General features: G+C 46.4%; 1 protein-coding gene across 1 annotated transcript in view; it reads left to right on the top strand.

The window, feature by feature from the left end:
* The window catches only part of PLEKHB1 (pleckstrin homology domain containing B1), a 33,160-nt gene that overhangs the window by 4,887 nt on the left and 2,824 nt on the right, over positions 1-25,449 (top strand). Inside the window, exons 2-5 of the mRNA XM_081860838.1 lie at positions 714-866; positions 10,487-10,589; positions 22,832-22,871; positions 24,927-25,029. Of these exons, the coding sequence (XP_081716964.1) occupies positions 714-866; positions 10,487-10,589; positions 22,832-22,871; positions 24,927-25,029 (399 nt within the window). The remainder of the gene's footprint in view (positions 1-713; positions 867-10,486; positions 10,590-22,831; positions 22,872-24,926; positions 25,030-25,449) is intronic.

Genomic DNA, 25,449 nt, shown 5'->3' with positions numbered 1-25,449 from the left:
TTGCATACTGCTATATCATCTCCACTTTTTTTGGTCTCCCTAGTCACCTTTCTCCACCCTTCCCTCTCTCTCTCTCTCTTTCTCTTTTTTTCCTTCACAATAATATTTATTATTTTTCATAACAAAAGAGAGAATAAACAACAATAAAAGAAATAGAAAAAGAAAAAGAAAAAATATGAAACATAAAATACTTCAAATTTCCCACATATCACCACATAAACTAAAACTTACTTAGTTAATTGAAATCCATCTTAATAAACATATTACTTGACTTCCTCTAATCTCTTCCATCTGAATTTCTTAGTAATTAAATGTAGCAGTTTCCAATATCATTATTTCATAAAACCGTATTACGGTCATAATCAGATTTCCTAACTTTTCTTATCACGCATTTTCTTATTTATTTATTTAATCCTAGGCCTAATTAGTTCTTTCAAGTGTTTACATATCTTTAATATTACCATATTTATTCGAATAGCCTTTAAATTTCTTCCAATCTTCTTGGCGTTCCTCTTCTTTCTGGTCGCGGATTCTCCCGGTGAGATCAGCTAGCTCCATAAACTCCACCATCTTCATCTGCCATTCTTCTATCGTTGGTAATTCTTGCGTTTTCCATTTTTTGGCTAGTAAAATCTGTGCTGCAGTTGTGGCATACAAAAATACATCTTTTGGGGGCAATTCAGAACCTCTCTCTCTCTTTCCTCCCTCCACAGGCTCCATCTTGAGACGCTGGAAAAGGAACTGGTTCGTCTTGTGGGTCGATGGCGCCCTTGTCTACTACCACGACGACACCGGACGCGATATGGACGGCCGGATCAACATCAAGTTCAACTGCAGGGACGTCCGGACGGGCCGCGAGTGCCGCGGTGAGTGTTCGCTCGTTGCTTGCAGACCACGCCGACGCGCGTGATCCCGCAGGGACAGGGAGCGATGGTGTTTTTCTGACGCCGGGATTGAAACCGCCTGGGGAGCCGCCGTTAATTTTTTCCTTAAAGAAGTTGCTAGTTCTTAAGACTGCATCTGTTTGTTCATTGTGCTTATATCTTGAAAGACCTACATTGGCTCCCAGTACGTTTCCTAGCACAATTCAAAGTGCTGGTGTTGACCTTGAAAGCCCTAAATGGCCTTGGTCCAGTATATCTGAAGGAGTGTCTCCACCTCCATCATTCTTCCCAGACACTGAGGTCCAGCTCCGAGGGCCTTGTGGTGGTTCCCTCGCTGCGAGAAGCCAAGTTACAAGGAACCAGGCAGAGGGCCTTCTCGGTAGTGGCGCCCGCCCTGTGGAACACCCTCCCACCAGATGTCAAAGAGAACAACAACTACAAAACTTTTAGAAGACATCTGAAGGCAGCCCTGTTTAGGGAAGCTTTTATGTTTAATAGACTATTGTATTTTAATATTCTGTTGGAAGTCGCCCAGAGTGGCTGCGGAGGCCCAACCAGATGGGCGGGGTATAAATAATAAATTATTATTATTATTATTATTATTATTATTATTACTCACTTTTTCCAGCCCCCACCAAGGAACTTAAGGCTGTGTGCATATCTTTCGCCCATCCTCATTTAATCCCCACTGTGAGGGAGTTTGGGCTGAGAGGCAGCGACTGGTATAAGGTTGCCGGTGAGCTTTGTGGCTAAGTGAGAATTTGAACCCTGATCTCCCTCTGGTCCTAGTCCAGCGCTCTAACCACTACACCACACTGGGTCTACGACTGTGAAAAGGGGCTGAAAAATAGGGCTGAACTGAATTGCTTCCCACTTGCACCAAGCCATGATGATGATTTATTATTTTATTATTTTTATTATTTTATTCTTGTTTTCCCCAGCCACTCTGGGCAGCTTCTGACAGATATAGAAGCATAATAAAACACCAGACATTAAAAACTTCCCTATACTGGGCTTCCTTCAGATGTCTTCTAAAAGTTGTAGAGGTATTTAATCTCCTTGACATCTAATGAGAGGCCTTCAGACTATCAAAGAGGTATATTAGATCTCATTGCATATGTTTATAGTAAGCCGGTTTGCCAATATACTTAATATTTTTCATCATCCATTCCAAGCGACCGCATTACAAACCCTTCCATTGAATTGCCTGCCTTCCCTTTGCCTCTGGGGACCCACCTGATATTTACAAGACAGCTCTGGTTATATAAAACAGGCCCAGAGGCACATTCTCCACAGCAAAATATCCTCGGGGGACGGTGCTGGGTTGCAGCAGAGAGACAGTGGCGGGGAGGGATGTTTCACCTTTCCCCTGCCGGCTGTTTCTCCCCTGAAACCCCTCCTCTTGTTAATAATAATAATAATAATAATAATAATAATAATAATAATAATTTATTTATACCCCACCCATCTGGCTGACTTTCCCCAGCCAATCTGGGAGGCTCCCAATCGAGTGTTAAAAACAATACAGCAATTAAATATTAAAAACTTCCCTTCAGATGACTTTTAAAGATAGGATAGCTGCTTATTTCCTTCACATCTGAAGGGAGGGCATTCCACAGGGCAGGCGCCACTACCGAGAAGGCCCTCTGCCTGGTTCCCTGTAACCTCACTTCTCACAATGAGGGAACCGCCAGAAGGCCCTCGGCGCTGGATCTCAGTGTCCGGGCAGAACGATGGAGGTGGAGACACTCCTTCAGGTCTACTGGGCCGAGGCTGTTTAGGGCTTTAAAGGTCAGCACCAATACTTTGAATTGTGCTCTGCAATGAACTGGGAGCCAGTGTAGGTCTTTCAAAACCAGTGTTATATGGTCTCGGCAGCCGCCGAGGTCTGCGTCAGCATCAGGCATCCATCCGACGGTTATTTTTCGACTTGTCCTTGCTGCCTCGTGGCAGGTGGTGTTTGGAGGAAGCGTTGGAGAGATGGAAATGTGCGGGAAACTTAGGATTGTCGACAGCAGTGGTTCCCAAATGTTTGGGAGCCTCTGCCCTCTTGGTTCCACAAACTCATCCCCAGGGCCTGCTACCCAGTTTAAAAAGCATCATTCAGACAGCAGCCTGCACGACCCACTAAGAAAGACGATGCTATGATGAAATTCAAAGCGGTACCAATGCAGGTGGAAGTTCTGCGTTCTCTTGTTTCAAATGGATAAACGAAATTCCAGTTCTTGCATGATATTCCTTGTTGCCCTTCATAGCCAAGGAAGCGATGTCCCTCATCACCTCGGGAATCTGTGGATTCTCCTTCCTTGGAGGTTTTTAAGCAGAGTTTGGGTGACCATGTGTCATGGATGCTGTAGCTGAGATTTCTGTCCCAGGTCCCTTCCAAATGTACAGTTCTGTGATTTAATGAATTGTTGTTGTTGTTTAGTCGTGTCCGGCTCTTCGTGACCCCATGGACCAGAGCACGCCAGGCACTCCTGTCTTCCACCGCCTCCCGCAGTTTGGTCAAACTCATGCTGGTAGCTTCGAGAACACTGTCCCACCATCTCGTCCTCTGTCGTCCCCTTCTCCTTGTGCCCTCCATCTTTCCCAACATCAGGGTCTTTTCCAGGGAGTCTTCTTTTCTCATAAGGTGGCCAAAGTATTGGAGCCTCAGCTTCAGGGTCTGTCCTTCCTGTGAGCACTCAGGGCTGATTTCCTGCAGAATGGAGAGGTTTGATCTTCTTGCAGTCCATGGGACTCTCAAGAGTCTCCTCCAGCACCAGAATTCAAAAGCATCCATTCTTTGGCGATCAGCCTTCTTTATGGTCCAGCTCTCACTTCCATACATCACTACTGGGAAAACCAGAGCTTTTACTATACGGACCTTTGTTGGCAAGGTGATGTCTCTGCTTTTTAAGATGTTTGTCATTGCTTTTCCCCCAAGACGCAGGCATCTTTTAATTTTGTGACTGCTGTCACCATTTGCAGTGATCATGGAGCCCAATTAATTAATTGCACATTTATTCAAAACCCCATTTGAAAATGTTAGTTTAATCAATTCAGCTTAACTGATCCCGTTGTACCAGCTTTCCTCCCCGGGGCAGAAGCAACATTCCTCCCTCTGCCCTCTTTCTGTCTCTCCTCCCTCTGTTTGCGTGTTTTTGCTCTTGCACTGCTTGGTACCACAGTGCTGAGTCACACAGAGCATTCTTTCGCAGACAATGGATGGAAAGAAACAGCCCAAACAGAGGGCTGGTTCATGCAGCACCATGTCTCTCCTTGCTGAGTCTTCCAGCAGCAAAAAATTAAAATTAAAAATTGCAACACTCTGCAGTTGCCCAAGCTCCCTGCCAGGTTCCAGCTCACTCCCTGCAGGTGATTCCGGGATATTGATGCATAATGTTCAATAAACTTTAAGTGACCTGTTTATCTCGTTTTTCTTCCCTGGCTACAGCTGGGGCTGAAAGGGAACTCGCCGCTCTTCCAGCCTGAACGCTTGCAAAAGTCAAATTCCTCTTCCCAAAATGTGACTTTAAAAACAAAACTTTATTACGTTTTTGAAATTTACAAAGAAAGGATAAAAAGAATAAATTGATCCTAAATTACATATTCTGAGATAAGGAAAAAAAAAATAGTAGAAAATACAGAGTAGAAATGTATAAAGATCTAAGGTAAATAGGACAACAATGAAAAGGGAAATAATGCAAAAAATATTAATAAAAAAGAAAAGAAAGAAAAATAAAAACTCAACAACAAAAATAAAAACAAAACAGAAAAACATTTATCAAAAACAACATTATTTAAAGAGTACAAACCATAATTTAAATATTCTATACACAAGATCCTAAAAAGAAATTTCCTTCATACTGGTTTGAGTCCCTTATAAATTTGTTGACTTCCCTCTATATCTTTGCAGTTTCAACTCAACTATTACATTTAAATTAGCTGTATTTCATTGTTTGTCTGGACAGGATGAAAAAAAAATTCCTCTTCCCAAAATTTGAGTCTTTTTGTCCCAACACCATTCTCAAATCCATTTGATTCAGAATCATTTTCCATACATGAAATTGGAATGGCTTTGAATTGGTTTATTGTTCTTGATGCTTTTCCCGTGAAGTCGCTTCAAGGTATTTCATGGGAAGCGGAATAAAATCGATTCAGTACCTCATTTCTTACATTTATATCCCACCTTTCCTCCCAGGATCTCAGAGTCGGGGACATAGTTTTTCTCCCTTCCGTTTTATTCTCACAACAACCCTTTGAGGTAGGTCAGGCTGAACGAGGCCGTGACTGGCCCAGGGTCACCCAGCGAGCTTTGTTGCTTGAGTGGGGATTCGAACCCTCCTCTTCCAAGTCTTAGTCCACTGCTCTCTTTCGGAGGAAGAGAGAACAGCTAGCCCTGCTGTACATCGGGGAGGGATGTGTGGAGAGAGTCTCTTCCTTTAAATTCCTAGGAGTTTATCTTAGTGAAGACATTACTTGGAAAATAAATAGAACCCAAGTGGTTAAGAAAGACTAACAGAGACTCCATCTCCTCAGAGTACAGTCATACCTCGGGTTGAAGTAGCTTTGGGATAAGTATTTTCAGGTTGCGCGCTATGGCGACCAGGAAGTAATGGAGCTCGTTACTTCTGGGTTTCGCTGCTCGCGCATGCGCAGACAGTAAAAATTATGTCACGTGCATACGCAGAAGCAGTGAATCATGACCTGCACATGCGCAGACACGCGGACGTGGGTTGTGTTCACAGATAGAGAATACTGTCATTTTTCCAAATCTTCATTATTTGAAATGGGAATCTTTGTTGCGAGTTAATACTTTTCGATCCCTTTTGGAGGTGCGCTTCTTCTTTGTCCTTTTGTCCTTCCAGACCATGGTTTTAAATTCTGATTCCCTGTTTCCTTTCTTTCTGCTATGTATGCACTTTTCTTTTTATAACAAATCAATGCTTTTTATTTTTATTTTTTGAATCCCTTCTTTTGCATGCCAAGAGTGGAACTTGCATGGAGTTGGGGGGGGGACTGTCCTCCCTCTTTCTCTTATCTGGTCTCTTCTGAACGCTGCCCCATCTCCTGAGTGTCTCTGGGCTCCTTGCCAGATCTTGCACCGCCGTTCGTTTTGTTGTGGTTTCAGCAGGAGCCACCGAGTCGGCAGCTTCTCCCCAAGGTCCCAATTACTCCGTCGGTTGCAGCAGCGAACCTGACATGCAGAGGCATTCGGCTCGCTTGGCTGCGTGCGGCTGATTCCTTGCTTTGCCACAGACTTTCCCTTCCAAATCGGCATGTTTTTGGTCCTCCAGCAGCGGGAAGCCTTGGGCTGATTCTGGGCCTCTCCTGCGAGTCATTGGTCAAAATGAGCTGCGGGAGCTTCCTTGCACCACCCACCCTTGAGGCTTTGAGAATTCCTGCTTTCCTTTATTTATATATATTTTTTATTAATTTTTTAAACATATCATTTCCTTTTTAAAAAAAAATAATTAGTTTTTTTAACATAACTTCTTATCTTATACAATATTTTAGACTTCCATCAACACCTCTGATAACTTCCTGTTCTTTATCACTTATTCTCATAGCTGTCAAGTGTCCCTTATTTGAAGGGACAGTCCCTTATTCCAGCACCATGTCCCGCTGCTGTCCCTTATTGATGGATGTCCCTTAAATGATGTCCCTTAAATTTCAAAGGAAGCAGCTCCTCTCCCTCCCTCCCTGCCGGCCAGGGAGGAGGGAGGCTCCAACTGTGTTGCTTGGCTGTGTTGCTCACCCAATAAGAAGTCTAAGAACGACTGGGGGGTGGAGCTTGCATTCCTTGTGTGTGGCTAGTTAATGCAAGCTGAGGAAGTTTTTGAATGCTGGACGCCATTTTGTTGCACGTGCTGCTGCAAACTTTGCAGTGCAAAGCCAGGCCGGGGAGCCATCTTAAGTTGAGGCTGCATAGGCCTTGTGGTGCATGTGATTCAGATTCTATTCAGTTGAACCTCTGGTTACAAAGTTGGTTGGACAGTGTTCTCGAAGCTACCCAGCATGAGTTTGACCAGACTGCAGGAGGACAGGAAGACTGGAGTGCCTGGAACAGGTGAGGCTGCAGGTCCCTTATTTTCAAGGCTGCTGGTTCCTTATTTTCAAATCTGTAAGTTGACAGCTATGCTTATTCTGCATTTCTTAATTCATCTATTAGTCTTAATTATCATTAACTAATAATTCTCCTCATAGTCTTGCAATATTTCATACAATTCTCCTTACAAAACTTCTTGCAGTCCTACTAGCGTAATCTGTTCATTACAATTACTTTTCAAATAGTTCGTATATTTACTCCAGTCTTCTAAGAATCTCTGGTCCCTTACGTTTAAGATCCTTCCTGTTATTTTATCTAATTCTGCATAGTCCATTAATTTCATTTGCCACTCTTCTTTCGTCGGTAGTTCTTCTTGCTTCCATTTCTGTGCCAATAATATTCTTGCTGCCGTTGTTGCGTATAAAAACAATTTGCTATCCTGTCTCTTAATGTCCTCCCCTACAATGCCAAGTAAAAATTCCTGCTTTCCTTTAAAAGGAAAAAAAAGTTCTCCAACTGCAGCACTCGCAAGCCAGTGTTTCCCATTTGTCAGTGGTTATACTACATTTTTTAGATTTGCCTTGAGAGAGTCTTTGAACCTCTTTTGTTGACCACCAGCATTACGTTTTCCATTTTTAAGTCAGGAATAGAGTAGTTGCTTTGGAAGACGATCATCAGGCATCCGCACAACATGACCAGTCCAACGAAGTTGATGTTGAAGAATCGTTGCTTCAACACTGGTGATATTTGCTTCTTCCAGTACACTGACATTAGTTCGCCTGTCTTATTGATCCATCTAGTATTGTCTACACTGACAGGCAGCCTCAGAACATAAGAAAAGCCTACCAGGTCAGGGAAATGATGCTGCCACACTAAAATCTCTCTCTCTCTCTCTCTCTCTGGATGAGCCCTTTTAGTATTGTGTACGGTTTTCAAAAATCGTGTTCCCTTTGTATTTATGGCAATCCTGTGTCGAACATCTTTGGAAGTTGCTTTGTAAAAAGCGATGGATGAAAAGCTAAACGATAGGAAAGGTAGCATACAGGCATCCCAGCTGCCTCTTAACGGTCCATAGATGGGGCCTTGGACGGATCTGGCCCTTGTAATAGCAAGGGAATGCCTCCTTCCTTCCATCTCTGCCCTTCAGCCCATCTGTGGGAAGACCATTTGGTAAACCTTCAACTACCAAGCACACTGAGTGTGGCTTTGTGGGAAGCTGAATTCTGAGGGGTTTAAAAAAAAAAACAAAAACAGAACAAGAGGGATAATAACTCCTTGATTAATTACAAGGTCCTTTGAACCTGATCCCGGGCAAAGTAATGGGAAATTAATAAAGATATTCCGACCAGGCGTTTTAATCAACACGTTGAACGCAGTTTAATGAACACGATTAGAGCAAAACGTCTCATCTATTATTTTATTAAATAAAGACCGCATTTAGTGTAGTTTTTGGTTTTTGTCTTCTCTGCCCAAGGGGCGGGTGAGCTTATATAGAATCCATGGACTTTGGGCAAGGAGGGTCCTGGTTCCTGGGAGTGGAAGGGGGTCCCGTAAATGATGCTGCCTGGCACCACGGTCAGGATGGCATCTCTCCCTTCCCCCCACCCCCACCCCCGATTCCAGGGATAGGAGCCGAGCAGGGCTGGCAGGCGAATGTTCCTCCAGCTTCCTCCGAAGGGATGCCGGTGGCACTGTGGTCTAAACCACTGAGCCTCTTGGGCTTGCTGATCGGAAGGTCAGCGGTTCGAATCCCCACGATGGGGTGAGCTCCCATTGCTCGGTCCCAGTTCCTGCCAACCTAGCAGTTTGAAAGCACACCAGCGGAAGTAGATAAATAGGTACCACTGCGGCAGGAAGGTAAACGGCGTATCTGTGCGCTCTGGTTTCCGTCACGGTGTCCCGTTGCGCCAGAAGCGGTTTAGTCCTGCTGGCCATTTGACCCGGAAGAACTGTCTGCAGACAAACGCCGGCTCCCTCGACCTGTAAAGCGAGATGAGCGTCGCAACCCCAGAGTCGTATGCGACTGGAGGTAACTGCCAGGAGTCCTTTACCTTTACCTTTAAAGCCCTTAGGTACGAGGGTGGCGCTGTGGTCTAACCCACTGAGCCTCTTGGGCTTGCTGATTGGAAGGTCAGCGGTTTGAATCCCTGCGACGGGGTGAGCTCCCATTGCTCTGTCCCAGCTTCTGCCAACCTAGCAGTTTGAAAGCACACCAGCGCAAGTAGATAAATAGGTACCACTGTGGCAGGAAGGTAAACGGCGTATCTGTGCGCTCTGGTTTCGGTCACGGTGTTCTGTCGCGCCAGAAGCGGTTTAGTCCTGCTGGCCACATGACCCGGAAAGCTGTCTGTGGACAAATGCCGGCTCCCTTGGCCTGGAAGCGAGATGAGCGCCGCAACCCAATAGTTGCCTTTGACTGGACTTCGCTGTCCAGGGGACCTTTACCTTTACCAGCTTCCTCCAGTTCACCAGTTGGGGCTTGCAGCTGGAACCTTCTACAAGCCAAGCAGCTGCTGTTCCACTGAGCTCCTCTCCACCCCGTAGTCTACTATGTCTTGGTGCACAGCTGCTTTTCCTGCTGTGTCGCTTGAAAACTTTTTCCGAGAGGTATCCACGCTCACTCCGCAGACCTTCTGAATGCAAAGCAGGGGAGCAGACATTCATTTCTGACGCCTTCATCGTCTGAACCTACTTTCTTTCCTAATTTGTTTATTTGTTTTTTCAAATCAAAGTTTTACTTTGTGTAAAATAGGAAAATTTGATAAAACTGAAAGCAAGTCAGACAACAGAGAGAAACTTTAGGCCAGTGCAAATTTAAGGAATTTAATCTGGGAACGCAATGGGAGGATCGGAGGTCAAGTTAAATTGAATCACAAAACAGTGTACAAAGCAAGTATCAGTTAAGGAATGAGAGATTGTATACGTTTATTTTTAGTTTAACGTCAGTTGATCATCTTTGTTTTGTTATGCAATTTTCAACCAATAAAGCATTTATTTTTAAAAAAAAACGCTCAAAGTTTTACAATCACATATCCAATATATAACATAGAAACCAGATTCCAAGGAATCTCCTGGACTTCCAATCTCCCCTTGGTGGGTCCTTTTGTGAATCATTTCCTCCTGCATCTTCTATAATAATCCAAATCTTTCCCATCTCCATCATGACCAAAATTCACCATTAAACTACGAGTGTTATTCCAGTCCTGCTAACAGTTTACAATGGTTTTTAAGATAAATTATAATTTCCCCCCGTTCCTTATTGAAATGTTGGTCTTGATTTCTGATTCTTCCTGTCATTTGAGCCATTTCGGCATAAATCCATCAAATTTGTCTGCCATTCTTCTCTGGGTAGGAACATTTATCTTCTTTCCATCTCTGGGCCAATAACATCCATGCAGCTGTGGTCGCATATATAAATAGCTTTTTTCTGCTCTCTTGGGGTTTCGGTACCTAGAATTCCTTTTTAAAAAAAGGTTCGGTTTTTTAAAGAAAAAGTTATGCATTTTAAACATTTCTTCCCCAACTTCTTTCTCCCCCGCCCCTTTTGTCTGCCTCTCCTTTGGCTTTCCAGACATCCCACCTCCTGAAGGCAGAACCCGCGAGTGTCTGATGTGCATCGTGCAAAGAGACGGCTCCAAAACGATGCTGTGTGCCGAAAGCGAGGACGACGCTGTGTAAGTTGCTGCAATAACAATCCCATTTTACAGGTGGACAACTGAGGCCAAGACTTGCCCATAGCTGCTCAGTTTAATATGAGTTAGTATTAAATATTCTGCAGTTCATATAGTTGTTATTGTTATGAATTGTTCCCCCCCTCCTTCGCCCCAAGGTTCCCAGGTGGGTTCCAGCATTAAAAAAAAATTAAAACAACTTGCGGCCGTGAAAATAAAGTGCGTCCTTAAAGCACACACCTCAAGCCCCTTCACCATCCTCTGAAAAAATACAATGAAGGTGCCAGATGTATCTCTGTGAGGAGTTGCACGGCTTAGGGGCTGCCACAGAGAAGGCCGTGTCCCCCTGGGCTACTGTCAGGAGTTCAGCCTACACCCGAGTAGGACCCTGGCAGAGACACATGCCCAACTGGCATGTTCTCTCCCTCCTGGTTGATCGTTTGGGAGCTTCAAAAGCTTTCTTCAGCCCGAACATCACAGAGACCGATGCCAACAGACATCGGCACAGTTAGGGATCTGCAGAATCTTTGCAGTTTCTGTGACAGACCTCAGCAACTCAGCATTTTGGCTAATCTACTTTATTTACATATAAACACACACGGAGCACTGCAACATGGCTCCCTCTCTCTCTAGCATCAGACAGCAAAGAGAAAAAGGACAAAGGACAATAGTCCCACTTCACGGAACACAGTAACACAAACATCCTGTCTCCGTCACGTCCCACTCTGTGGAGTCAAAACATATACTATCATGTGATGGACAACAATCCCATGACTGCAATCACGGAGCAGGAATTCTAACATCCTCCCCCAAGCCCCTGAGGGGCACAGGAACTACCAAGAAGACCTCCTCTGCCGATCCCAGCACCTGAGAGGATCTGTAGGGAAGGAATCAAAGAATTGTAGAATAGGAAGGGACCTTAGGGACATCTAGTCCAACCCCCTGCAATGCAGGAATCTCAGCGAAAAAACCCATGGCAGGAGGAAGAGGCCTTTCAGATATTTGCAGCCTGGGTCAATTAGGACTTCAAACACCAATGCGAGCCTCTGGAATTGGACCTGGAAACGAGCCAGCGACCAATACAGATTAAGAACTTAATTAATTCTGGAGGTCTGTTCTTAACCTGAAACTGTTTTTAACCTGAGGTACCACTTTATAGCTAATGGGGCCTCCCGCTGCCGCCTCCCGATTTCTGTTCTCATCCTGAAGCAAAGTTCTTAACCCGAGGTACTATTTCTGGGTTAGCAGAGCCTGTAACCTGAAGTGTCTGTAACCTGAAGAGTCTGTAACCCGAGGTACCACTGTACGTATTAATTATTACTGTTAAATATGGGAGCTAAGAAGGGGAAAATGGGTCTGCAGCCCTCTTTCCTCCACAATGTCCCGTGACTCTGGTTCCACGATCTGTAAAATGGGAACAGACGGGCTCTGTAAAATGGGAACAATCGCCGGCCGCTGAAGCCTGAGAAAACTGCCGGAAAGGGCTTCCTTGGGATGAAGTGAGGCTGTAGCGTTGGAGCTGGGACTACAAATCCCATGATTCCTGAACATTGGCTGGGCTTTTTGCAGGGGCTGCTGGGAGCTGGAACCCAGGGTATTGGGGAGGGGAGAGATGCCCCAGTTCTCTGCCCCTGAGCTTTTGGAGCATCACTTCCTTCCTTCCTGTCTCTGAGATCCAGCCAACTACCGTATTTTTCGCCCCATAGGACGCACCGGCCCATAGGACGCACCAAGTTTTTTTTTGGGGGGGGGGGAAATAAAGAGAAAAAAAATTATTACCCCCCCCCCCCCGGTGCTTGTGGGACTGACATCGGGGAGAAGCGCTCTTCTCCCCGCCGCCCGCCTTCTGACCAGGTCCGGGGACAGCGGGAAGACGCGCTGCGCCTCCCAGCTGTCCCCGGAACTTGTGGGGCTGGCGGCGGGGAGAAGCACGCGTCTCCCCGCCATCAGCCTCCAAACCACATCGGGAGACAGCGGGATGGTGGTGTTCCGCCTCCCCGCTGTCCCCCGACCTTGTGGGGCTGGCGCTGGGGCTCTCCTGAAGCCTGGAAAGCGAGAGGGGTCGGTGCGCACCGACCCCTCTCCCTCTCCAGGCTTCAGCGAAAGCCTGCATTCGCCTCATAGGACGCACACACATTTCCCCTTCATTTTTGGAGGGGGAAAAGTGCGTCCTATAGGGCGAAAAATACGGTAAATGTTTGCCACCAGCCCTTGTTAATGATGTTTACTCTTGATCCCGGTGCTGCTGCCTCCAGGCCTCGGGGAGCACTGTTTGGAAACAAACCGGCTTCCTCCGGGGATGTGGTAGCTCTTGAAAGATTTCCACCTCCTCACATCAGCTGCTGTGTTTACAAACTGGAGGGCGACTGCGTTTCTGCCAGGCTCCCCTGGCAACAGACTGGTTGGAAATATTCCCCCTCAGATTCATGCAGTGTACGGAAGCCAGGTATGCAAACTATTCAGACTTAAAGCATGCCGAGGGTCCTGGGTTCAAGTCCTGACATTTCCAGGGGAGACTTCTGAGGCCCTCGAGAGCTGTTGGCAGTCATTGTAGACAATACTCAGCGAGGTGGATCTCCTGTAATCCTTGTGATCACTGTAGGACCAGATGAAGCCTATGGGGTCCAGCTGTGGTAGAGGTGGGGTGGTGTACGCAGGGGTCAGCAAACTTTTTCAGCAGGGGGCCGGTCCACTGTCCCTCAGACCTTGTGGGCTGGACTATATTTTCAGGGGGAAAATGAACAAATTCCTATGCCCCACAAATAACCCAGAGATGCATTTCAAATAAAAGGGCACATTCTACTCATGTAAAAACACGCTGATTCCCGGACCGTACACAGGCCGGATTTAGAAGGTGATTGGGCTGGATCCGTCCCCCGGGCCTTAGTTTGCCTACCCATGGTCTATACAGAGGGTCCGACTAGGAGCTGGTGGAGACCAGGGTTCAAACAGGTTGGAGAGTTGGGCCCAGGCTAACAAAATGAATTTCAGTAGGGACAGATGTAAGGTTCTGCACTGAGACAGGAAGAAGCAGATGCCAAAATATAGGATGGGGGACACCTGGCTTACTAGCAGTACCTTGGATTAAGAACTTAATTTGTTCCGGAGGTCCGTTCTTAACCTGAAACTGTTCTTAACCTGAAGCACCACTTTAGATAATGGGGCTTCCCACTGCCGCGCGATTTCTGTTCTCATCCTGAAGCAAAGTTCTTAACCCAAAGTTCTATTTTTGGGTTGGCGGAGTCTGTAACCTGAAGCGTCTGTAACCCAAGGTACCACTGTACATGTGAAAGGGATATAGGGCTCTTGGTGGACCATAAACTTAGCATGAATCAACAGTGTGATGCAGCAGCAAAAAAGGCTAATGCTATTCTAGGTAAAGGTAAAGGGACCCCTCTCGTGACCGACTCTGGGGTTGTGGCGCTCATCTCACTTTATTGGCTGAGGGAGCTGGCATACAGCTTCCAGGTCATGTGGCCAGCATGACTAAGCCGCTTCTGGCGAACCAGAGCAGCGCACGGAAAGGCCGTTTACCTTCCCACCGGAGTGGTACCTATTTATCTACTGTATTTTTCACCCTATAGGATGCACCGGCCCATAGGACGCACCTAGATTTGGGGGGGGGGAATAAAGGAAAAAAAGTATTCCCCCCCCCGGCGCGGGGCTGGGGTGGGGGAAGCCCGAGCTTCCCCCTCCCCCAGCCCCCAGAACGGGACCCAGAGCCATACCGAAGCTGCATGCGCTTGGGGGGGAAAATAAATTTTGCGGGGTTTCTCCCCCCCGCCGCCAGCCTTCTAACCCGCTGTCCCCCGAGTTTGTGGGGCTGGCGGTGGGGCTCTCCTGAAGCCTGGAGAGCGAGAGGGGTCAGTGCGCACCAACCCCTCTCGCTCTCCAGGCTTCAGCGAAAGCCTGCATTCGCCCCATAGGACGCACACACATTTCCCCTTCATTTTTGGAGGGGGAAAAGTGTGTCTTATAGGGCGAAAAATACGGTACTTGCACTTTGATGTGCTTTCAAACTGCTAGGTTGGCAGGAGCAGGGACCGAGCAACAGGAGCTCACCCCGTCGCGGGGAATCAAACCGCCGACCTTCTGATTGGCAAGCCCTGGGCTCTGTGGTTTAGACCACAGCGCCACCCGTGTCCCTAATGCTATTCTAGGCTGCATCAAAAGAAGTCTAGTCTCCAGATCAAGGGAAGTAATAGTCCCACTCTATTCTGCCTCGGGCAGACCACACGTGGAATGCTGTGTCCAGTTCTGGGCAATACAATTTAAGAAGGATATTGACAAGCTGGAATGTGTGCAACCAAGATGATCCAGGGTCTGGTAACTTGAAGGAGCTGGGTATGTTGAGCTTGAAAAAGAGGAGACTGAGAGGAGATAGGAGAGCCATCTTCAAATATCTAAAGGGCTGTCACATGGAAAAGTGAACAAGCTTGTTTTCTCCTACTCTGGAGGGCAGGACTCGAACCCGTGGCTTCGAGTCACAGGAAAGGCAATTCTGACTAAACATGAGGAAGAGCTCTCTCCCCCCCCCAAATTTTTTTAATTTTTTTTTATAACGCAACTAAACAACACAAACAGAAAAACAAACAAATTCTTGTCTTATCCTTATTTTTTCTAAACATTGTTAGGTGAGCTTCCCCAAGTCCCCCCATCTGATTTTCATTTTACCTCATCTTTAGCAGTTTACATATTTCATAATCTTTAACCATTTTTTTATCACACTTACTTTTACCATAAAAATCTTCACAATTTATCCCTTAGAAGTAATACTATTTTAAAATACACTCTCTTCTACTTCTAACCCTACAGCCTATATCCGCTTCCAAAGCTATTCTAAGATTTAAATATTCTTTAAACTTCTTCCAATCTTCTTCCATCGTCTCTTCTCTCTGGTCTCGGGGTCTCCCAGTCAGTTCAGCAAGTTCCATATAGTCCATCATCTTCATCTGCCATTCTTCAAAAGTTGATAAATCTTGTTTCTTCCAATTCTTCGCTGGTAATATTCTCGCAGCTGTTGTGGCATACAGAAAAAATAGGAAGAGCTCTCTGGTGGAAAGAGCTGTTTAACAGCAGAACGGACCCCCTCAGGAGGTTGGGGGCTCTCCCAAGAGGTTTTTAAGCAGAGGTTAGATGGACCCCACTCATGTATGATCTAGTTGAGATTCCTGCATTGGACTAGAAGACCCCGGGGTCCCTTCCGACTCTGCAATTCTGTGAAACCCATGGAGCTCCCTGTGTGATCTTGGGCCAACCCTTCCTTCTCAGCTCTAACCTGCCTCACAGGGCTCTTGTGGGAGTTAGATGAGGAGGGGGAGTACCACGTCCACCACCTTTGAGCTCCTTGGAAGGAAGAGTTGGGTTGTAAATTCAATGTTCAATTCACTTCTGCGGCTGGAGAGACGTTAGTAGTACCATGTCCATCTGGGCTGTGACCAAAGGCCACCGGTTATTTCCCAGCTGCTTAGCAGAGCAGCTTGGGCAGATAATTAAAGATGACTTGAAGACGTCAAGGGCCGCAGAGGTCAGAGAAGGGCCAGAACAACCCCAGATTAGCTGGGGCGGGGTCATTTGCTGAAGTGATGCCCCCCCTGCAAAATCCAATTAGAAAAATCCCCGGCCAGTGAAGGCAGTAAGAATATTATTGGCACAAAAATGGAAGCAAGAAGAATTACTGACGAAAGGAGAATGGCGGATGAAACGGATGGACTCTGCAGAACTGGATAAATTAACAGGAAGGATTCGAAACCTGCGGGGCCAGAGATTCTTAGAAGACTGGAGTAAATATGAGAACTATTTGAAAAGTAATTGTAATGAACAGATTACGCTAGTAGGATTGCAAGAAGTTTTGTAAGGATGATTATTTGAAATATTGCAAGAAAGACTATGAGAATTATTAACGATAATTAAGAGTAATAGAGAAATTAAGAAATGCAGAATAAGTGATAAAGAACGGAAAATCATCAGAGGTGTTGACGGAGGTCTAAAATATTGTATAAGATAAGAAGTTATGTTATATGATGGTTGGAAATGATATGTTAAAAAAAACACAATAAAAATGTATAAAAAAAGAAAAGGGGGGGGGGAAGAAAAAATTCTGGCCAGGAGCTGCAGCCTCGGTGACTCCTCTAGAGTAGTCGCCAGGTGAAGTCTAGTGGCACAGAATCATAGAACTAGATTCAGGTAGGTTAGCCGTATTGGTCTGACGCAGTCGAAATAAATTTTAAAAATTAAAAAATTGTCCAGTAGCACCTTAGAGTCCAACTAAGTTTGTTCTGGCTATCTGAAGAAGCGTGCTTGCACACGAAAGCTTATACCCAGAACAAACTTAGTCGGTCTCTAAGGTGCTACTGGACAATTTTTTTAGAGAATCAGAGAACTGTAGCGTTGGAAGGGACCCCAAAGGTTCTCTAGTCCAGCCCCTTGCAATGCAGGAATCTCAACTAAGGTATCCATGACAGATGGCCGTCCAGCCGCTCAGAGGCCTCTGCAAGGTCCTGCAAGACTCTCACGAGAACTTAACAGAACCGGGAAGCCTGCCAGTGGGGTGTGGAGTGGGCAGCCCGCAAGGGGGGTTTGCCATCTTCCAAAAAGTGAAAATCCACACACAAGAGTGGTTGAGCTGTCACAAAATCTGGAAGAAAAAACAATAGTTTTGGGCCAAAGTTGTTGAGCTTCGAAGAGGAAGAAGAGGAAGAGGAAGAGGAAGAGGAAGAGGAAGAAGAAGAAGAAGAAGAAGAAGAAGAAGAAGAAGAAGAAGAAGAAGAAGAAGAAGAAGCAGCAGCAGCAGCAGCAGCAAAAGGAAATTCGCCAAAATCTACACTACTGACATGGGTTGCCACATCCTGATTTTCCCGGACATTACAGTGATTTTCACCCAGACGCTGTTTCCAAAGAAGAAGAAGAAGAAGAAGAAGAGTTTGGATTTGATCTCCCGCTTTATCACTACCCGAAGGTGTCTCAAAGCGGCTAACATTCTCCTTTCCCTTCCTCCCCCACAACAAACACTCTGTGAGGTGAGTGGGGCTGAGGAGAGACTTCAGAGAAGTGTGACTGGCCCAAAGTCACCCAGCAGCTGCAGGTGGAGGAGCGGAGACGCGAACCCGGTTCCCCAGATTATGAGACTACTGCTCTTAACCACTACACCACACTGGCTCTCAAGGCCAAATCACAGCTATGTCTGGCAATTCTACTGCAATAATAATAATAGTAATAATAATATTTTATTATTTATACCCCGCTAAAGCGAGGAGGAATTAAAGAACATTTTAATGAGGGTGAAACAGGAGAGTGCAAAATATGGTCTGAAGCTCAACATAAAAAAAACGAAGATCATGGCCACTGGTCCCATCACCTCCTGGCAAATAGAAGGGGAAGAAATGGAGGCAGTGAGAGATTTTACTTTCTTGGGCTCCATGATCACTGCAGATGGTGACAGCAGTCATGAAATTAAAAGACGCCTGCTCCTTGGGAGAAAGGAGATGGCAAACCTAGACAGCATCTTAAAAAGCAGAGACATCACCTTGCCGACAAAGGTCCATATAGTTAAAGCTATGGTTTTCCCAGTAGTGATGTATGGAAGTGAGAGCTGGACCATAAAGAAGGCTGATCACCAAAGAATTGATGCTTTTGAATTCTGGTGCTGGAGGAGACTCTTGAGAGTCCCATGGACTGCAAGAAGATCAAACCTCTCCATTCTGAAGGGAATCAGCCCTGAGTGCTCACTGGAAGGACAGATCGTGAAGCTGAGGCTCCAATACTTTGGCCACCTCATGAGAAGAGAAGAGTCCCTGGAAAAGACCCTGATGTTGGGAAAGATGGAGGGCACAAGAAGGGGATGACAGAGGACGAGATGGTTGGACAGTGTTCTCGAAGCTACCAGCATGAGGGAGGCAGTGGAAGACAGGAGGGCCTGGCGTGCTCTGGTCCAGGGGGTCACGAAGAGTCGGACACAACTAAACAACTAAACAACAACAACACCCTGCCCATCTGGCTGGGTCTCCCCAGCCACTCTGGGCGACTCCCAACAGAACATTAAAAACACGATAAAACATCAAACATTAAAAACTTCCCTAAACAGGGCTGCCTTCAGATGTCTTCTAAAAGTCAAATGGTTGTTTATTTCCTTGACATGTGATCAGAGGGTGTTCCACAGGGTGGGCGCCACCACCGAGAAGGCAGCACCTTTCTGTTTCGCCTCAGACAGCGAAAGAGGGCGGTCTGTAATGCAGAACATCCAAAGGGCGTCAGGTTTGCAAAAACAGCTATGGAGGCTACTCTAGTTCTTGCTGCTGGGCCGAACGGCTGCTTTTCTGCTCCAAGCTGGGCAGGCGGAAGGAAAACAGGCCTCCTTTTGTGTCTCCCAGATCTGCAGAGCCCATGCAGCCACGCAGAAGGGACTCTGAATTTCTGCCTGGAATTTCTGTATGTGCGCCTTCCTCCCAGCAGAGGGGGAAATGGAGAAGTCCTGAGGACCCTGAAAGTCGTGGGTGCAGCTGCTGGACCTGCACATTCCAGGCAGAGCATGGGACAGAGTCACCCGGGTGGGTGAAGGTCGCAATTTGCCTTTGCAAAAAAATGCGCTCATTGTGATCTGCGGGTCTGCAGAAGTTATGGGCACAAACTTCTTATGAGAAGCTTCTTTAGCGATCCCTTGTAGCAAGTAAGATTGTCTTCCATAAACACGGTTTTAACAGAGAGTCCGTAAGTGACTGTGGAGGCCAATTCTGGATCCACACGTCCTTCCACAGTGGGGACATAGGTTTCTGGCGGGAGTTGATCATGGTGTGGATTTGCCAAGCGTGCCTTCCTCGTAGCACGTTTCTCCCTTGCGTCCTGAGTTCGAGTGTCTTCAAAGTCCATGAAACCTTTGGTCAAGGCTGTTCTCCAACTGGAGCGCTCACAGGCCAGTGTTTCCCAGTTGTCAGTGTTTATAGTACATTTTTAAAGATTTGCCTTGAGAGAGTCTCTAAACCTCTTTTGTTGACCACCAGCATTACACTTTCCATTTTTAAGTTCAGAATAGAGCAGTTGCTTTGGAAGACGATCATCAGGCATCCGCACAACATGACCAGTCCAACAAAGTTGAAGAATCATTGCTTCGACACTGGTGATCTTTGCTTTTTTCCAGTACACTGGCATTAGTTCGCCTGTCTTCCCAAGTGATGTGTAAAATTTTGGAGACACAGTTGATGGAATCTTTTGAGGAGTTGGAGATGGCGTTTATAAGTGGTCCATGTTTCACAGGAATACAAATACGAGAAGCTATAGCTTGCGGCTGAGTGTGCGTTCATAATAATTGCACCAGGCAAGCTCAGAATTTGGAGGCTGAGATCGTGTTCCAGCATCCTGGGAACATCCGTTAGCGTTTGTTTTCTCATGAAATCAAGTTTCTAGTCCTTTACAGAAGCCACAATAGGCTTAGAAGTCAGGAGGAAATGCAGAAGTAAGAGGAAGCAGATGAGCAGGTCTGAGAGTCGTGGCAAGAGGGTACAGTGGTACCTTCAGGTTACAGACGCTTCAGGTTACAGACTCCGCTAAGCCAGAAATAGTGCTTCAGGTTAAGAACTTTGCTTCAGAATGAGAACAGAAATTGTGCTCTGGCGGTGCGGCGGCAGCAGGAGGCCCCATTAGCTAAAGTGGTACCTCAGGTTAAGAACAGTTTCAGGTTAACAACGGACCTCTGGAACGAATTAAGTTCTTAACCTGAGGTACCACAGTACTGTATAACTGCATGCCACAAGCATGAATTTGGTCACACAGCATATTTGGGCTGCAAAATTTGCATTTTTCTTCCCCAGAGTACAACACAGGCTGGGCTGTTGCCAGCAGTAACCACCCTCCAGATTTTGTTAGTAGACTCCGAATCCCATGTGGCCCAGGCAGCAGGTCCAGCAATGAGGGATGATGGGAGTTGTGATGCCACAACATCTTCAGGGCATTCCATTTGTATCCCATCCCTGGGCTACACAGTATTATCAAAGGGAGGGGTCCTGTGGACCACTGAGTGTTGCTGAACTACAACTCCCATCACCCCTCACCTCAGTCTTGCTAGCTGAGGCTGATGGTTTCTGGAGTGCAACAACTGGTGTTGAAGTTACCTGAGCACAGGTAGCTGTAGCCACTCTCTCTCTCTCTGCCCAGATGGCCTCCTTCAATAGACCAAGGAGAAGAGTCGGTGGAAGAAGATTGGAAAAAAATTAAAGTATATCTTCAAAAATTAAGGATTGTTAGAAAGATGCTGGAAAAAGAAAATTATATGGTTTTGGTAGAAATGATATAAAGGATTAAGTAAAAATGAATTTATGAAATTGATGAAAGAGAGAACGTAAAATAACAATATATTAAGACAAATTATTAAGTTAAAAACAAGGTTGGAAGGATTTGCTGAAATAACAATTTGAACTAGAATACAAAAATGGGAGGTGTGAGGAGGTCAAGGAAAATAAGGTCAAGGAAATAAGTAAAGGAAGAAAACTAAGTAAAGGTTTAAACTGTTCTTTTTCTTTTTCAATGATTGTATTTTTTCTTTGTAATTTTTTTCTGTTTTTTGTATTTTTCTTTTTTCTTTTTGTAATTCTCAAATTCTGAATAAACATTATTAATAATAATAATAAAAAGATGGCCTCCTTCAATAGGGACGAATCTAACGCGTTTGTGTGTCTGTACTGCATGTCCACACACACAAAGACACACACAAATTAATAGCTCCACCACGGCAGCTCGAATGGTGTTTGCCCAAAAAGTGGAAAGAAGAATCTGCCCCAAATACAGAGGACCAGCAGCAAACATTTCGCAGAAATGGCGAAACTTACGGGAAGATTAAGAAATCAAGAAGATAATTTTTTAAAAAAATTAAAACAAAAGCAAGAGTGGGGGTTTGGTTATTGAATGTTTAAAGAACTATTGCAAACAACTTAAAACATTAGCAGGACCACTGTAAACACGTGCAAAGGGCCATGTTGAAATGGTGACTTCAAGAGATGAATTATAGTTAGGTTTTGATGTTGGAGGTGCAGGAAAAAGAAGAGACAGCTTATGTGACTGCCGAAGGAGGGAAGTTGATAGCAAAATTAAATGTGTAAAAAGAATGTCTGGTGTATTCTGCAAAATGTGAAAATAAAATTTATTAAAAAATGAAGTACAGTGGTGCCCCGCAAGACGAACGCCTCTCAAGACGGAAGACCCGCTAGATGAAAGGGTTTTCCGTTTTGGAGGCGCTTCGCAAGACGAATTTCCCTATGGGCTTGCTTCGCAAGACGAAATGTCTTGCGAGTTCCTGCGGGTTTTTCCCCCTCCCCCCTTTTCTAAGCCACTAAGCCGCTTATCAGCTGATCCGCTAAGCCGCTTATCAGCTGATCCGCTAAGCCGCTAAGCCGCTTATCAGCTGATCCCTAAGCCGCTTATCAGCTGATCCGCTAAGCCACTAAAAGCCGCTAAGCCGCTAATAGCGCTCATCCGCTAAGCCATCAATGGGCTTGCTTCGCAAGACGAAAAAACCGCTAGACGAAGAGACTTGCGGAACGGATTAATTTCGTCTTGCGAGGCACCACTGTACCATATTTTTCGCCCCATAGGGCGCACCGGCCCATAGCGAGCACCTACTTTTTTTGGGGGGGGGGAATAAAGAAAAGAAATTATTTCCCCCGCAGCCCGAACTTCTCCAGCCCCCAGAACAGGCTGCTATCCACAAGCCTAGGGAGCCCGGCGGGAATTCACGCCGGTCTCCCCAGGCTTGCGGATATCTGCCCGAGGTCGCGCAGCTCTCCCACGGCTTGCTAAGAGCTGTGCGAAGCCCGAAGCCTGCAGGCAGCTCTCCGCAAGCCGTGGGAGAGCTGTGCAACTTCACGCCGGGCTCCCACGGCTAGCGGAGAGCTTCCTGAAGCCTGGAGAGCAAGAGGGGTCGGTACACACCGACCCCTCTCGCTCTCCAGGCTTCATCGAAAGCCTGCATCATTCGCCCCATAGGACGCACACACATTTCCCCTTCATTTTGGGGGGGGGGGAGTGCGTCCTATAGGGCGAAAAATTCGGTCGATAACTACAAAAGGGACTCCTAATTTAAACACAATCAAAATCCAATAATAGAGCTGCAAGTGTTATTCATGTTTCCCATGGTTTCTTTTTGCAGCAGTTGGGTGGGGAGGGGGGGACTTGGGGAAAAGGGAGAAGGACTTTTTAAATTGTCCATCTCTGCTGGTGACACTTTGCTTTATTTGCTGCCTCTCTCTTTTTCTTGACAGAGCTTGGAAGATAGCGATTCTGGAGGCCAAAGCTACTCAGGTGAGTCTGCCTTGAATTCCATGTCCGGTTTCCTGCCCTGATTGTGAACCGTTCCTGCCCCTTTAAATTCTCCTTTTGGGCAAGAGCCCTGGAAGTCTGAGATTCTTCAGGTTTCTAGTTCTCATTGCTTCCCTGAAAATACGGGAGAATGAAAAAGAACAGAATGCTGGACTAGATGGGCCATTGTGTTGAATAAATGCTCTATGGTAATTTATGGACCTAATAGGTATCTAAAGCCATTTGCACATAACAAAAGATGTATTTTATCAAAGTAACTGTGGAACTGAAATACAATTAAGAAAAAGTATATCAATTAAAAAGGTAAAGGACCCCTGATAGTTAAGTCCAGTCGCAGACGATTCTGGGGTTGCGGCGCTCATCTCGCTTTAGAGGCTGAGGGAGCCAGCATTTGTCCGCAGAGTTTTTCCGGGTCATGTGGCCAGCATGACTAAGCCACTTCTGGCGAACCAGAGCAGCGCACAGAAACGCCATTTACCTTCCCGCTGGAGCGGTACCTATTTATCTACTCGCACTGGCGTGCTTTCGAACGGCTAGGTTGGCAGGAGCAGGGACTGAGCAACGGGAGCTCACCCCGCCATGGGGATTCGAACCGCCGATCTTCCAATCAGCAAGCTCCTAGGCTCTGTGGTTTAACCCACAGCGCCACCCGTGTCCATGAGTATATCAACAGTGAAATACAATTGAGAAGTATATTCATAGTTAAATTCTTATTAAGCTCTAACTTAAAATGTTTTTTTATTCATAACAAACTTAATAATGCAAACACACCGGCATTTGGCAATAACAAAAGTTCCTTTAGAAACACAATTTACAAAGACTCATAATCTAGCCTCTAGAAACTCGCTATAACATGAAATAATAATAGGTGTAAATACATCATGCAAACGAATAATAATTATAAATGGCAGACTGTAGGCACCCTATATATAGAAATGAGCAAACTTGTGATATTTTTGGGAGCAGGCTAGCAGGCGGGGCCCATGACTTACATCACAGGAGCCTACACAGCACAAAACGCTGCTGCTGCGTGTAGGTTTTATTTTATTTGTTTTTTATCTTTTGTTTTTTGGAAATGTACATCCAGTAGTTTTTTTTCCTTTAATTTTTTTGGGGGCCCCCAAAAGAGTGGGGCCCTAAGCTATAGCTTGTTTAGCTTATACGTGAATCCGGCGCTGTTCCCACGCCACCCGAAGGGGGAAGTTGCAGGGAAAAGTAATTGCACATTAAACTGATTCGCCAGTCGCCTAGTTGCCACGTCTGCCTGCTCCAAGTGGCTTTGCTCTGGAGCCGAGCAGCTAGATTTCTCTCCTGCTGAGGCAACTCTATTTTTAGCCGAGCCTTCTCCCAATTTCCCGGCCTGGCTAGCCACACAGATCAATAAGCGCAATCAGGCTGGCGATCGATGGCTTTGGCGCCGCGGGAGGGCCTCGAGTGCTCCGGACTGAACTCGAAATTCTCTGGCCTTTGGGATCCAAAGACTTGGCGAGCTGTTCAGGATCTGGATGGGAAAGCCCCCCCACCCCATTTTCTGCATTGCTCCCCTCCGTCAACAGACTGCTGCCCCTCTCTCCTTTGGGGTCTGGGTGAGAATCTCTCCTTCACAGCTGTCCAGCTGTGCTTACATCTTGCAGGAGGTCCTCCCTTCAAATCCATGTTCTCCCCCCCCCCATAGCTGCTCCATCAACAACTTAGCAAAGAAAACACTATAAACAGCCCATGCAGGGAAACAAGCAGCAGACCCAACCAGTTAAAAAAATCAGAATGAAAATGGGTTTCTGCTGGCATACGCAAGAGAAGGACGAGGCAGGCCTCCCTGAGAAGGAAATTCCACAGATGAGGGGCCACCACCATGAAGGCCCAGTTTCTGGCTGCCACCCAGGGCACCTCAAAATGCCAGGGGCACCCCGGGGGAGCCTCCAAAGCCAATCTGGGTGCAGAGGCTGGTTGCTATGGGGAGCTGCCTCCTGCCCCCCCACTCCGGCTTCCGACTCAGGTTTCTCAGCTGCAAACGTTCTTGTTTCTCACCTTCTCCAGGTGCACCTGTATGACCCGTACGACGACTATTACCAGACGGTTCCCCTCGACTCCCACCAGGCGATGTACGTCAGCTCCGATTACTACGGCAACCAGTACGGAGGTGTGTTCATCCATCACCGTCCCTTTTCACCTCCCCCCCCCCCAGGCCAGTTCAGGTTTGCTCAGCTGGGGGCTCTTTTCAGGCCCTCCCCCAAGGCTGGGTGGCGATGGGCCTCTGTGTGACGTTTTGGGCGCTGCAGCAGAGGGCCAAACATTGGAGCTGGTCAGACAGGATGCGGCGATGAGTGTTGCAGATGCAACGCTTCGAGGCTGTTGTTGCACACCAGCCCAGTCTCCCAAAGGTGCAAGACTCCGGGGGTTCTGGGCTTTGAGGAGAAGCCAGGCTGTCTCCCTGCTTGCTGTCTGTCGTCTCGCAGATTAAGACTTTTCTTGTTGAAACAGGGTTTAAGGAACTGACTGCTTTTATGAAAGGGCTCGTGCCACACTGTTATTGTGATTATTTGCATTAGAGATAGATAGA

This window comes from Podarcis erhardii, assembly GCF_964252035.2.
Source record: "Podarcis erhardii genome assembly, chromosome: 4".
NCBI classification, from domain to species: domain Eukaryota; kingdom Metazoa; phylum Chordata; class Lepidosauria; order Squamata; family Lacertidae; genus Podarcis; species Podarcis erhardii.
Note: the sequence above shows the minus strand (reverse complement) of the source record. Positions and strands in the feature narration are given on the sequence as shown.